The sequence below is a fragment of the Lipotes vexillifer genome, unplaced genomic scaffold (genome assembly GCF_000442215.2).
Source record: "Lipotes vexillifer unplaced genomic scaffold, Lipotes_vexillifer_v1.1 scaffold260, whole genome shotgun sequence".
NCBI lineage: Eukaryota > Metazoa > Chordata > Mammalia > Artiodactyla > Lipotidae > Lipotes > Lipotes vexillifer.
In genome coordinates, this window is record NW_006778123.1 from 244526 (window position 1) to 259801 (window position 15276).

General features: G+C 36.5%; 1 protein-coding gene across 2 annotated transcripts in view; it reads right to left on the reverse strand.

Moving 5' to 3' along the window:
- KDM4C (lysine demethylase 4C) overlaps window positions 1–15276 on the reverse strand; it is a 360821-nt gene that overhangs the window by 177103 nt on the left and 168442 nt on the right. The window contains exons 8-10 of one of the 2 annotated variants that reach the window (XM_007451455.1): window positions 7700–7893; window positions 4523–4761; window positions 1784–2097 (exon numbers count right to left, since the gene is read on the reverse strand). In XM_007451455.1, coding sequence (XP_007451517.1) covers window positions 1784–2097; window positions 4523–4761; window positions 7700–7893 — 747 coding nt within the window. Of the gene's footprint in view, window positions 1–1776; window positions 2098–4522; window positions 4762–7699; window positions 7894–15276 lie in introns of both variants that reach the window. The other variant, XM_007451456.1, reaches the window with a different exon arrangement.

Here is a 15276-nt window from a genome sequence, read left to right on the forward strand (position 1 = left end):
AGCAGGAATAGCAGATAAGGTGTGAACACATTTGATTTACTCCAGGAAAAGAATGGAGTCCAGTTACAGATAGACAGACACTGTTTAAAAAATAACTCAATGTTTCTTGAGAAGGTTGACTAAAGCTGACTGCTACCAGCATACACATAGCATTACGCTTAATACTAAGAAACACTGGTCACACTACACAAAAATGAAATGGGTCTGTATTACTTAGAAGGACTGTCTGACACCATGGTATGAGAAAAGAATACCACACAGCCGTTTCTGATGAGAGCAAACCAAGTCCCTCAGCCCTCAACAGCAGCACTTGCTTTCCTAGGCAGTCAGGCTTTGTTCAGAGAAATGATAAAGATGAAGGTTAACAGCACTGAGAATCCAATTGCCTCCATTGAAAGCAAGGAAACAGAAAAGTTACTTTCCGTTCCATTCTAGTTTAAAGAAGCTGACCAAATATAAACAGGCATTTGACTTATTCACCATTCCAGAATCCCAATATCTATCCAGCTACAATCGCTATGTGAAATTAAGTTGTAAATTTTATTTACTGGTATGTGAATACTATTTTCAAATTTCTCCGCAACCTTTTCAAATAAATTAGATCATATTTTTCTATTTCTCAGATACTTCTGAGAAATATTTTATAGTTCAGTAGGACAATCATGCATAAAAATGATAAAAGTTATTGGGTGACATTAGGAAATCATCTATATGTTATTGGACATTTTAAAATTACTTATAAACAGAGTATTCCAAGTCGATGTCTTTATCTACTCTCCCTTGCTACTAAAGCTCCAAAAGGCCTGTGATGAGTTGAAATGACCAGGAGCAGTCCAGAAGTGGGTCTGTTCAGTGGCCAGCACAATTTATCAGCTCAAACATTTGAGGCTTCCCTTACTCATCCACTTGAACTCCTTTATCAAGTTGTGCAGGTCAAAAGAGGTTACCAAATTATGACAATCACTACATGCAATCGTAGCTTGGCTGATACACTCACAATCTTAAAGTTACAGTGAAAGTTTACACTGAAAGCATATGATATTAACATCGTACAAGAACGTATGAGAAACAGGGAGGCCCTATGCAAAGGGTTAGAATGGGGAGGCTGGAAATCAAGAGGGATCTTAAGTTTTCCAAGAGGCAAAGCCCTGGTTCCCGCAGTGGGCAGGAACAGAAGGGTCAGCCTGGTCCTAGATTCAGAGTCCATGAGGAAAAGAGTCAGGGAAAAGTATGACCAGATGAGCCTTAATCTTAAAATAGAGGCTGTGGGAAGCCTGCAACCCAGAGGTATTAAGCATTGGCAGAAGGAGGCCAGAGCCCTGCAGCTGAAATTATTTCCAGCCTGGCTACTATTGGAGGTGACAGAACCACTCTGTATCTTGACTGGATCAATGTCAGTATCATGGTGATATTCTACTACAGTTTTTCCAAGAAGACACTATTGGGGCAAAATGGATACATAAGACCTTGTTACACTATTTCTTACCACTGCATGTAAATCTACAATTATCTCAAAATAAAGAGTTTAGTGTTAGAAAAAAATTTTAAGTAAGAAAATTAAGCTCCAATATGTGGCCAAAAGTTCCAGTTCTCTGAATTATTACCATGTGAGCCAGACCTCACAGAAGGCTTACCTCCCAGTCATTGAAAGAAATATGATTAAGACCCATAAATGTGAAATGTTATTTCTGCCCTAAAGCAAGATTTTGATGCACAGCATTCTGTTTGCAGAAAGTGCCTTGACAGCATAATAAATATGGTAAAAATTGACACTGCCACATACACTGGGGACTTTGAAGCCATTTCTCTCTCCACTGGGGACCTCTGGGACTTCCCCAGGTTCAAGGCCTACCCCATGGCTCTCCACATCACTCTCTTCTCCCTCTGTCAAAGCACTGTTACTCTCCGCCACAGAGGAGCACGACTCAGGTGACTTTGGCCATGGAAGCTTGGGTGGCTCTGATTCCTTAGACATAACATGGCCACTAGACATGGAATCGTCAGCGTCACTGGGATTTGAAGGTGGAATTGTGGCACAGGTTTGGTCAGCCTCAGTTTTGATTTTCTCTGCCACAGATGTGCTTAGGCAGACGTTTCCTGAGGAGTAAAACAAAAGACTGTTAATAAATCTTACACTGTGTTATTGCTGAGAACTGTTGAACTATTCTCAACTAAATTTCTACCATCAAACTTTTCCTCTAAATTTCCACTAAAGACCTGAGTGGGAAACGTCACCAAAGCACCATGCAGCCTTTGTAATGGTTAAGGTGGCAAAATAATATACTTACTGACAAAATAAGGGATTTAAAAAGAGGTTCCACTGCAGACCAATGTCAAAAGCCAGGGCAATAACAATAATTACCCAAGCAATAGTAAGTTGAGATCTTTCTAAAAATAAGAATTTAATTCCAATATATGCTACTGATGAAACATTCCAGCTCAGAGGATGTATCTCAAGAACACAGGTAGGGACTTCCCTGGTGGCGCAGTGGTTAAGAATCAGCCTGCCAATGCAGGGGCCACGGGTTCGAGCCCTGGTCCGGGAAGAACCCACATGCCATGGAGCAACTAAGCCTGTGCGCCACAACTACTGAGCCTGCGCTCTAGAGCCCACAAGCCACAACTACTGAAGCCTGCATGCCTAGAGCCCGTGCTCCACAACAAGAGAAGCCACCGCAATGAGAAGCCCACGTGCTGCGACAAAGAGTAGCCCCTGCTCGCCGCAACTAGAGAAAACCCATGCACAGCAACGAAGACCCAAAGCAGCCAAAAATAAATTTATATTTAAAAAACAACCCACACGTGAGGTCGAAAAAAAATTATTTCCTACACTAATCCTGCATCATACAATGACAGCGTATGAAAGGAGAATATCACATGCACTTCTCTTCTACAGCCATCTCTATTCACCCTCCTCCCTTCCTTACACACACGCACACGCGCACACACACAAGCATCATTTCACCCATCACATAGTAGCTCGGATGCTGCACCTAGCCAAGTCCTCTATTAAATGCTCTGCCAGGTCTCAAAACCTGGAAGTCAAAATGCAAGAGACCAGGCAGTGACACAAATAATAAACCTGGGTACCCTTAGCTTAAACTACCCAGTAATCTGTAAAGTAGTTAATTTAATCTGTTGTGATTATAAACAACAACAACAACAACAAAACTACGGCGAGAGACTATAAAGAAATATCCGTCTGCGCTGCATAACTGTTCTCTGTACTGCTTGCTATTCCCTTCCCTGCCTTCTTTACTTTCTATTTTCCATGTGTTCATCACAAGTCAATTCAGATATCACCTACTCCAAGAAACCCTGCCAGTCCAGCCTCCTGTCTATTTCAGGTCTTTCCTTGGTATTCCAGGAACACCCTATGCCATCGCTACTAGTGGCACTCAGCACACTAGATAGGAATTATATATTTATTTGTCTAGCTCTCCAATTAAATATAAACTCAGTGAAAAAAATGTCTATGATTTAAACTCTATTAACATAGATATTTCAAGAGCAAAAGGTAGTAAGAATAGAGAAGCAGCCAAGGATCCGATGATCAGGACTTTTTCTTTTACTCTGAGTGCAATAAGTGCAAGAAGATGGGAGGGACAAAACAAACCACGTCTTTTAAATGGATCACTATGACTGCCATATGGAGAACTGACTAGCAGGGGTGACTAGAGTGGACACAGGCAAGACAGGAAGGAAGTAATTTCTGCAACAGTCTAGTAGGGGTGACTAGAGAGGACACAGGCAAGACAGGAAGGAAGTAATTTCTGCAACAGTCCAGACAAGAGATAACGTGTCTTGAACAAAGAGGAAGCAAGGGGGTGGCTGGATTGGGAAGAGTCCCACAGTTGAAGGATACAATAGATGAGGGGTATGAGAGAGAGACAGGAATTACCAACAAGCTCGATTAGGAAAAGGACAAAACCTCCAACAACTATTAAAGAAGCAAAGCATTAAAACAGTTTCAGAGAAATATGCTATAAAAGTGGGGAAAAGCAAAGCAGTTGAGATTTACAGATGATGGCTTTGGTGCAGAGAAACAGCCAGGGGACTATATACACATTTCACAGGACTGAATGATGTTTGCAGTTCTGTAAAACCTTAATCTTTATTTTCTTCCTAAAATTAAGTCGAAGCTAAGAATCTGCAAAGAATTATCTATAATTGGTTTTCTCTATTCCATGTGAATTCAAGAGAAGCTTTCCAAAAAATGCATTGTATATTATAAATTGAGTTGCACTAAAAATAAATTTTTTTCATTTTAGAATCTTCTTTTTTATTAAACGAAATAGGCACTGCTGGCTGCTTGTCTCAAAATTCCATTACCCGTAGCAGTGGTGCTTCTGATTTTCATAACACTCCCTTGGCCTTTTGATTGAGTTACCGCATAGTTTTAGATAGCTTATGGGTTAAGCTACGTGGAAAAGTAACATATCTGCCCTAGTAAACACAGATTTAAGGCAGATCAACAATCACCTACTACTAATATGTGAAACATAATCAGCTAGTTTCTCACCTGCGAATCTGATATTATCTGATACATTGTGATCCAGCTGCATCTTGCTAGCAGAGGCCTCTTCCTCTGAAGGTGCTTCTGTGTTTGCTAGTTTCAAAGCTTCTTCTGGCTTTTCACTGTCCTTGAGCTCATCTGGGTCTGGGTCAGGAGTGGGGCCCTCTGCCCCATCAACTGCAGCTGACACTTCCTCATCTTCCTCATTCTTAGGCCTCTTAGAGTGAGAACTAGTGCACTGGAAGCTTTTAACAAAAGAAGCTATAGTCAGAACACAATGTTTCCAATGGACAGGAAAAAACATACAAATATTATTTTCACTTGATGAAAAAAGAGAGGAGAAAACTGATTGGTTTTTAATCACATTATACAAAGATAATCTTCACGAGGAATAGATCAAATTGAAATGTTAAGCACAGTTTTAATAACAATTTACTAAAAATTAAAATTAAAACAACTCTAAATTGTTAAACATTATTGATTATTAAATATTATTGATTATTAAACATTATTGGAAAATCACTTAAAATTTTATAACAATATTAAAGCTCAAAATAAAACTAAAGTGAAAAATGATGACATAAGGATAAAAGCAAATATTATTTAGATAATGAAGAAAGAAAAAGGAAATGAGGAGATTCCATAAAGCTGTTGTTAAAATTTGAGTAGATTATTTACATTCCAAGGTGAACTGGTGGCTATATTTCCCTGAGTTTCGTATAATTCTGAAATATGCATGAAAAGCATTAAGGTTAAATGCCAATTCTCATTAGCTAAAGGAATTAAGAGAGGAGGAAGGCAAACCATATGTATTTAACATCTTATATCAATGTATTATTTATGTTCAGAGTGGACGCCATTTTTAAAGTTTTCCTCTTCTAGTATTTTCCAGCAAGTCACTTGATAGCTTTGTTGCAGAGCCTTTTGTATATGACACATTTCTAACACTTTCATTTAAGAAGAATTACAACTCAAATCAAAACGACATGTACTTCAGAGTACACACACACACAAGAAAACACATTAGTGTTTTTCTGTAGGAAGTCACAGATAAGATAAAGGGGGTAGCCAGGGATAACCTATGTAAATTAGCTTTGGCTGCTGCTGGAAGTAACAGTATTGGTATCATCATCACTTCATTGAGAACCCATGCAGGGGCCTATGTGGAATATCTCTACATTTTGAATAGCACAGTACACTTACAATAAGATGGCTGACATCTCTTTGAGATTTCAGTGAATCATTCCCTTCATTAGATTTTCCTAGATATAGCATATTACTTAAGGGAGATCAGCAAACTCGATGATCAAACCACAAAGGTGAGCATAATAAACAAGCCCCTTAACATTAGGCTTTCTAACTGGGTGAGCGAAGACCACTCATTATTTTAACCTACTGAAAGGCACTTCGAATCTGTTCAATGTCATAGATCTATATTCAATGTCAACCCACAAGGACCACTGTGGTTAGTAACTAAGAGACCAGATCATACACCTAATTAGAGTACTGTGTTTTCTGTCCATTAAAGAACAATTCTCAAGATGTGCTATTGGCTACTGAACTCAAGACTGACTACTGCCTCCTTCCACAGTGAACTTTTTTGGCAATGAGGATTCTCACATTTACAAAACACAGTGACTCTCTAAATCAGTGTTTCCCAAACTCTTCTGAATGCAACCCACAGTAAGTTATACATTTCAGATGATGACACAATACACACATGCTCACACATGTCATGAATTAATACTTACCCTTACCTCATGGGAAGAACTACAATGCATTTTATTCTCTTTTACTTCCTAATTTTAAAATGTTGTTCCTAACCTATTAAATTGATTTGAAAACTAAAAGTTTGAAAATTACTGCTGTAGACTATAGGGTGAAATAAGAACACCTGGGTTTTAATTCTGCTACTAACTAATTCTGTGCGTCAAGTATATCTCTTACAAAATGCTGGTTTGACTCCATGTTCTTAAGGTTCCTCCACTCACTAGCATTCTAAAATAGCAGAAGATAAATTGTCAGGGGGGGTGGTGGGGGAAAGAGAGAGAGAGTCAGAAAATAAGCAACAGAAGTGTGGGCAAAGACTTAAAATTGCAGTGTTATTTGGTTAGTAGCAAAAAACTAGAAACAAGCTACAGGTCCAAATACAGGAGATTAAATACATGCAGGCGTTAGAAATTACGTTGTAGCAAATCATTCAGTTACATGAAAAAATACAAAACTGGTCATCAAATTATTAATAAGAGCATGGCCCCAATTTTGGAAATGTATATAATATTATATAATAAATAAAAATATATATGTAAAGGATATATACAAAATGTTAACACTGGTTATCTCTGGATTGTGAGGTTATGGGTGATTTGGGACTCCTTCATTATTCTTTTCCTTATTTTACAAATTTTCTCCAATGCACAAATATTACTTTTACAGTCTGAAAGAAAAACAATGAGTAATACTGGAGAGTAAAAATGTAATATAAACCTGGAAAATATAAAAGTCTAAAAAGGTTGCCTGAGGACCTGAGCAACATAACACACACCCTATTTAATGTGTTTTAAGACAGCAAGATGACCACAACAGGCCTAAAGGCTTTTGAAATGGCACTGGCCACAAAAATGGAATGTAGATTAAAGTACACAGGGACAACCACGTTACAGAAACACCACATGCTCTGAGTTACGTCTTGTGAAAGAATAAAGCCAAGTGTGCATAATGTAGCAAAATATATAGGCATCCCAATGAGAAAAGTAATATCTGAGATGTTTGACAAATGAAGACGAAAACTACTAAAAGTCAAAATCAGTAGCAAAATTAAAAAGTTGGAAATCGAGTTACTGAAGTTGACAAAAATAAGGAGATGAATAGAGAGCACTGATAAATCTTTAAATATATTAATGTAAGGGGTTTAGAAGGTCTAGAATTGTTCTATTTCTCATGCATTGCAACTTTAAAAATATTCTCAAATACAATATACATCTCTGTTTATATTCTATTCATTTATTACACTTCCAAAGAATTGAAAATACTTTGCGTCAAATTTTTCGTAAGATATTAAGTAAACTGATGGTGAATAAACAGGAAAAAAAAGCAAATAAATAGTCTTTGAGAACATTATGTTCAAGGACCCATTTTAAATGAGTAAGTACAACTAGGAAGGGGTGTGGGTGGGATCATTACCTCCTGGATGCTTTTCTTACTTTCCTCCTCCTCTGCAGCCATGCTTTTACTTCAGGGGTGGATTCTGGAGTAGGCTTCGTGTGATCAATGGTATATATATCCTTTCCTTGTTTCCAAAGCTGGTATCTGTCTGGCTGAAATTTCCTCACAAAGATATCCATTGAAATTTTCACCATGTCTTTCCTGCAGGTGCACTGAAACGCAATGGGGATGGAGTGCTTTAAACATTTTGCTAACTACAGAAAGTCACACTGAGCTGTCCTTTGAATGTACTATACACGAATACTTAGTCACTACATAATGGAGAATAATGTTTTACATTTTCAAACATTCAGTGGGTAAGGCTCCACACTCCCCATGCAGGGGGGGCCCGGTTTCGATCCCTGGTCAGGGAACTAGATCCTACATGCATGCTACAACTAAGAAGTCCGCATGCCGCAACTAAGTCCGCACGCCACAACTAAAAAAGATCCCGCATGCCACAGCAAAGATCCCACATGTGCCATAACTAAGACCTGGCACAACCAAAAAATAATAAAAATAAATAAATACAATAAATTTTTTTTTAAAGTTTTAAGAAAAACATTTAGTGAGTAATAAGCTCAATTTCTTCTGAATGGAGGTGACAACCTGTATATTCACATCTATAAACAGTAGAATAAGATGTTAAAATGCATTGCAGAGTTCTTGGAAACTGTGTACCAAGAACAACTGAAAGGAAAGAGCACACATTTGAAAGCATGCCTGCAACAGAAGGATTACCCTCCCAGCACAAGGATGCATCAGTGAGCTGAATACTGTAAAGCTGAAAACCTAGGTTGACAATGAATAAAAGGAGCTAATGAATGTGTGGTTAGAATAATTTAACCAATAGGTTGAGATAAATTTTCTGCAAGATACATTTTAATCACATTAATGTTTATTAACAAATATACTCTCACCAAGTAACCAACAATTAGGAGCAAATAAACAGCCTCTTCTACATCATATCACATGAAACACCCACCATCACCACTACAATCATATCCACTAGAAAGAAGGAATAGTGTTAAGGTAAGAAGTTCAAAGAAAAGATTATTTTGAATCCACTAGAACTTTTATTCTCATGAATACATAGTTAGAAGTCATATCATATAAAGCAAGTTTCCTATAAAGACCTCACACAGGTTATATTATGTCTAGGTTAGTACTCCATGCAATGGAACAGATAGAATTCAAATAGTGAAACAGAGATAGTCTCAAAGATGTAACATAACTTAACCATCCCTAACACACCTGGCAACAGACTGGTTGACTCAACAACAGCCTTGAAACAGTAAGTCTTTCAATATTTTGGCAATACAATTATCATCTCCATGCAAATTAATTTAAAATTTCCTAATAATCTCCAGCCTAAAACTTCCTCCAGAGACTTCCAATCTTGCCTTGAAAGTTCAGGAAAAAGAAAAAAGGAAAAAAACAAAAACAAAAAAAAACAGTTCAGGACACAGCTAACAGTCAGTATGCCTAAAACCAGCTTCTCCAAATACAAACAAAAATTTTATTATAAATGATATGACAATCCTTCTATTCTCCTATATTCACAATAACATTTCCTAATCCCTCCCTTGCCTTCTACCCCTAGAAATCCAGTCTGTCATCATCTATAATTAGCTCTTCCTCTACCTGCAGAAATCCTTTTACCAGGACACCTTCACTGTCAGATGCTAAAACCTAGCATAAAAAAACTAATTAATTTCCCTGCCTGCCGTCTCTCTTAGCACCAATTCATCTTTACAGCTGTCACTTTAATCTACCTCAAATATCTCATAACCTTTCACTTCGGAGTTCAATAAGGTGTAATACGCTGCTCTGCCTTTAAAATAAAGTCCTGAGCCCAGCATTCAAGGGCTCTAAGCTTGGACTCCACTAGTGACATTTCCAGGTTTCTCTCCCACTGCAAGTCAACATGAACATTCCTCTTCAACCCAGAGAGCAGAGTCACCATGAGCTTCCTTACCTCAGTGCTTTTGCTCCTACCACAATGCCTTCCTGCTCACCATTCTGCCATCCAAAGAAAATTCATCCTCAACACTGAATGCAAATTGTACCAATTATTCTTCTGAATGGAGTACTATTTATCTACACCACTGCTTTCTATTATTAGTTAAGTACAGGCAAACTTCATTTTAGTGCGCTTCGCTTTATCGCGCTTTGCTTTATCACGCTTCACAGATAAAGTGCTTTTTACAAATTGAAGGTTTGTGGCAACCCTGCGTCAAGCAAGCCTATCAATTTTTCCAACAGCATTTATCAACAGCATTTGGTCACTTTGTATCTCTGTGCCACATTTTGGAAATTCTCACAATATTTCAAACTTTTTCATTATTATGGTGATCTGTGATCAGTGATTTTTGATGTTACTATTGCAAAAAGCTTACAACTCACTGAAGGCTCAAATGATGGTTAGCATTTTTTAGCAATAAAGTATTTTCTAATTAAGGTATGTACTTTGTTTTTTTTAGTCATAGTACTACTGCACATAATAGACTGCAGTACAGTGTAAACATAACTTTTATATGCGCTGGGAAACCAAATAATTTGTGTGACTCGCTTTATTGTGGGGAAAGGAACTGAACCCACAATATCTGAGGCATGCCCATAAAGAGAGAACCCACAATATCTGAGGCATGCCTATAAGTCATTTTTACTATAATTAGCTTAGAAATATGGAAAATGAGGATTCTGAGAAATTTAAAGATATTTTGGTTTAAGACGCAACCTTTCACTAAAGGAAGAAATGAAGTTTAGACTCACCAGCAGAGACTCTCTTATTTTCATATAGTGTTACTAATATTTGCTTCATGAAGAAAAAGGAGTGGACAATATAAACGATATAAGTTCCCACAGCAAGAATTTTGTCCTAGATTTTAATTTCCCATTCCTCTCTCCTAGAAGTCTTGAATTTTGCAAAGATCTACCACTCAACTGATTGTTTGACTCAATACAAGAATATATGTCTTAAATTATAGAAATAGAGAACAAATTAATGGTTGCCAGGGTTAAGGGAGGGGATGATGGTGAGAGGGAACTGGGTTCACCTATAAAAGGGTGATGTGAGGGATCCTTGCAGTGGTGGAAATATTCTGTATCTTGACTCTATTATTGTCAATTTCCTCTTTTTTGATATTGTACTATAGTTTTGTAAGAGGTTACCATCGGGGAAAACAGGATAAAGGATACACAGGATCTACCTGTATTATCTTTTGCAACAGCATGTGAATCTACAATTATCTGAAAATAAAGAGTTTAAGAAAAAAATAAACTCTAAGACTTCCTTAAAATAAAACATATGTGTAAGTCTTGCCTTTGATTTTAAGTATTCAGAAATAGAGTCATAAAATACCCAAAATAATGCAAGGGAACAATGCCAGAGTCAAAAATAGTTGAAGTAAACTTCAACAGCACAGAGAAAATCTACTCTTGTCAGTAGTGACAAATAATACACTCATCTTAAAGCCCTAAAGATTAGATGAGATCATTTAATAGAACGTGCTATGTGACTTTATTAGTAGGAACGGAAGACATTAACACTCCCATTTAGAAACAAAGAAATTTACAGACTACATATTGGTACAAAGAGCAATAACCAATAATAGGTAATACTTCTCAAGTAATCTATTTTGGATATGAATTCAAAACGCTAATAAGAATGGCTTTTCTTACTGTTTCTTTTAAGAACATTCATACTAGTTATGTAATATGTAATGTATGTAATGGCTAAGTCCAAATTTAAAGGGAATCGTCAGTAGTCTGTTAAGCATTGAATTCGTCCATATTTCACCACCCTAAGACTTGTTACACAGAATCATGATTATTTGTTCCTATCTCCCAGGAAATCAAATTCATGCTCTCCATTATTTATACTGAAAACCAGCAATCTAATTTCAAGATGAAAATGTTTCTAAAACTCAGCAACTTTCTAAGGCAGCAAATAGTCATATGAATTGTAGAATTGGAAATTTCATATAACCACAATATGTGATTAATAAAATAAGAGGTTGATGTTTAATAAAAACCCAAACTGAGCTATTACTTTAACATATTTTCTTTGTGACACACAGGATGGCTAATTATGGGAGGAAAAAAACCTCTCATGTGCAAATGTCTGATAAGGAAGGCTTTGAAGGTATGCAAAAATGTGTGAAATTATCCTGCTTTTCAGTCTATTTATAACAATTAAATGATAATTAGGAAGGAACTAAGCAAAGAATAGCTTAAAATAAGATAACAAGCCTAATAGCCACTTGATGTGGCTGTTATGGGTTAAATTGTGTCTCCCTCCCCCAACCCCCAAAAGGTATGTCGAAGTGCTAACCCCCCTCAGAATGCGGACCTTATTTGGAGAAAGGGTTATGGCAGACAGAAGTAATTACATAAGGCGTTACTGGAGTAGGGTGGGACCTTAATCCAATGGGCCAGGTGCCCTTATCAGACAAGAAGAGACACAGACACACAGGGGACAAGGGCCTTAAATTGGTCTGACTACAAGAATATAGAGGTTCTTAGTGTTATTAAATTTTGCCTTACTGGGAAAGTTGAAGCAACTGAGGAAGTAAGAGTCAGGCTTCCGGTATAACGAGGGGTCTTAAGAGTGAAGGAGAAGTGCACAGAGGGTTTGAAGAATCAAGAGCAACTATGACCTTGCAGGGGATTGAGAGATAACGTGAGAGGACTGGGCCCTTGTCATGGGTGGAACCCACTGCGATGCACATCCAGCTCCTGGTTGGGTCCTTCCTATCAGACTCAACTCCTCGGCTTCCCCTCTTGAAGAAACAACAGAAACTGAAGGATCAATAGAAGTCAGGCATTTACGAGGGGAAACACCATGACCCAAGTGAATCCTGCCAGGTAGGATACTGTAAGGTAGAATAAGGTGAGGGTGGGGGATGAATTCATGTGACTTCTCTACTGTATCCCCCAAAATGGGGCCTCTTATCAATATAAGAGCTTGGTGTTAGATGGCTCCATGTATGTAGTTTCAAGAGACATGAGATACTATCAATCTCAGAATTAAAAATGAATTTTCTGTACATATACAGGAAAATGTTCTTTTTTACACACAAAATTCCAATGAATGTCAACCACAGTATATCATAGCCCAAAGAGGATAAATAATGTTTAAATTTTTCTTATAAATTATTAATTTCCCAACAATTATAAAAAGGGACAATCAAGTAGGACAATCAAAAAGAGGAAAGGAGCCAATGATGGCAAACTCTTGTTTTGAATATTTATAAGTGTCTGATGAAGCATATATTGCTGTCTGCTGTTGGCACATGAGCAGTGGGTGTATCTTAAAACCTAAGAACACTGTAAGTTACTGTCCTTTATGATAACCACTTTAATTGTACTTAACAATGAAAATGACTCATTTTAAAAATACAAACAAGCATATCAATTCCTATTTCCTTCAAAAATTCAAATCAATAATTGGAAAAGTTAGGTTTTTATCAAAATCTAGTCCCCCTCCAAGAAAATTATTGTTTTTGAAGGTTATCTGTTAATTATCTTCAAGGTACAACCAAATTACTACATTAAATCAGAAATACAGTAAGAAAGAACACAGCAAAACTGTCTTACATCTCCCAACACATAAGCTATGAAAATATAGGACTGTGTATCAAATGGGAAAATGCCAAACCTTCAATGGAATCACCATTCATTTGCCAAAAGTTTGTATTACCAGTTGCCCTTTGAAAGAACATCATAAATAAAGAATAAAGGAAAGAGAAATATTCTCCACTTCGTTGTTTTCTAACAACACACTTTCTTTAGCTATGACAACAAGAATTAAGAAGAATGTGTTATTAACATAATTAGACACAACTATTCATTATTGTTTGCTCTAAGTAATAACAAAGATACTACTTAGGCATAGCAACCTCTTATTTAACCAAGAATGTGACTGATGGTGATAACTAATTAGAGCCAAAGTCAGTAACTAGGCCTGAAATATAATTATATTCTAAACCATCAGGCTACCTTTTATAGTAAATAGATAGATAATTTAGCACTCAGGAAGCTCAGATACCTCATTGGAAAAAAAAAAAAAAGGTTTAGACAATTCTAGCACTAGAGCATCAAGAGAAATCTTTGGCCAACTGATCTATGATTTACTCTTTATTCTTCCAGATTTACATCGCTTTCATTCCTTCCTATTCTTTAACCCTTTTTTCTTTTTTTTCGTTTTTGTTTTTGTTTGTTTGTTTTTAATCCTTTTATCTGTTTTCAACTTAGCCATGTCTAAAACCTAAAAATTCTTCTTTCCCTCCAAATGTAAAAAAATAACCTGCTGGTAAATTTGTTAGCATTAAAACAAACTATGTTACTATCAATCCACTAGTACTCTGGAATCTCCATCTTCATTTCACAACTACATAAACATACATCCAATCTACTGCATCATACCAAACTTATAGGAGAGAAAGGACCCAGCTCTTTGGAAAACTGCCACACTGTTAACCCATATTAAACTTGCAGAAGTCCAGGAACCCCAGACTTTTTCTGGTACAATTATACTTAGTTATTTCTCATTTCAAATATGAATGAGAAACAAAATTTTCCAATATGCACTCAAATTTTTAAGATAGTATTTCTGATCAATATTTTCTGGCATTGTGTTCCAATAGAGAAGCCACTCAGTTTTTATGGAATTTAATTAATTATTTTAACAGAAACATGGCCTAATTTAAACGGTTGCTAAGGATCATTAAATAAAAACAATTTTAGAAAATAAATGCACTATGCAGTTAATGAAGCCAACATCTATTGACAGGGTATTATTATACTATCTGTAGAAGTATCTAACCTATTGAGATACAACAAAAATTTTTGAAGGAACTTTCATTCTTTTTACATTCACCATACAATTAAGAATGAATAAAAGTATTTAATGTGTTGATTAACTGTAAAAAAATGTAAAGGAACCTATTTATATTGAAATTATTCCAAATAATTTTTTTTTAAAGTAGAATATTCCACTTCTGTAGTCAATTCATTCCATTATCATAAAATTTTCATTGCCAGTTACAAATCTGAACAGAATTTCACCATCCTTGGAGTACTCCCAACAGATGAGTATTTCTTAGCTGACTCAAAACTAAGTATACATTAGAAAAAGGGGAATTCAGAATCAGTATAATGAATGTAGATGAATCTAACATACATTGTGCTGAGCTAAAGAAACCAGGCAATTTTAAAGTCCACAATGGTGATTAATCCACCAGATTAATGAATACAACTATGTTTTTAATATGATGAATAAGCAGTAGCCACATTGCTCTATCTATACACTTGTTGAACCCTGAACTGACTACAGCTCTTCTACTTATTAGCTGAGTAAAAATGGTAAGTCTTGAGCTCTGAGAATGCTCCCTCATATAAAAATGTCTTCCTGGCTCTCTCACAAAGCTTCAAAAAATTTTAAGTGTGTAAATACACTTGATCAGCCGAGCTCCTTAAACGTCATTATGATTATGATCCTCCCAACCCTCTTCCTCACAAAATACTGAAGGAAACTCAAAATGCTGTTGTAA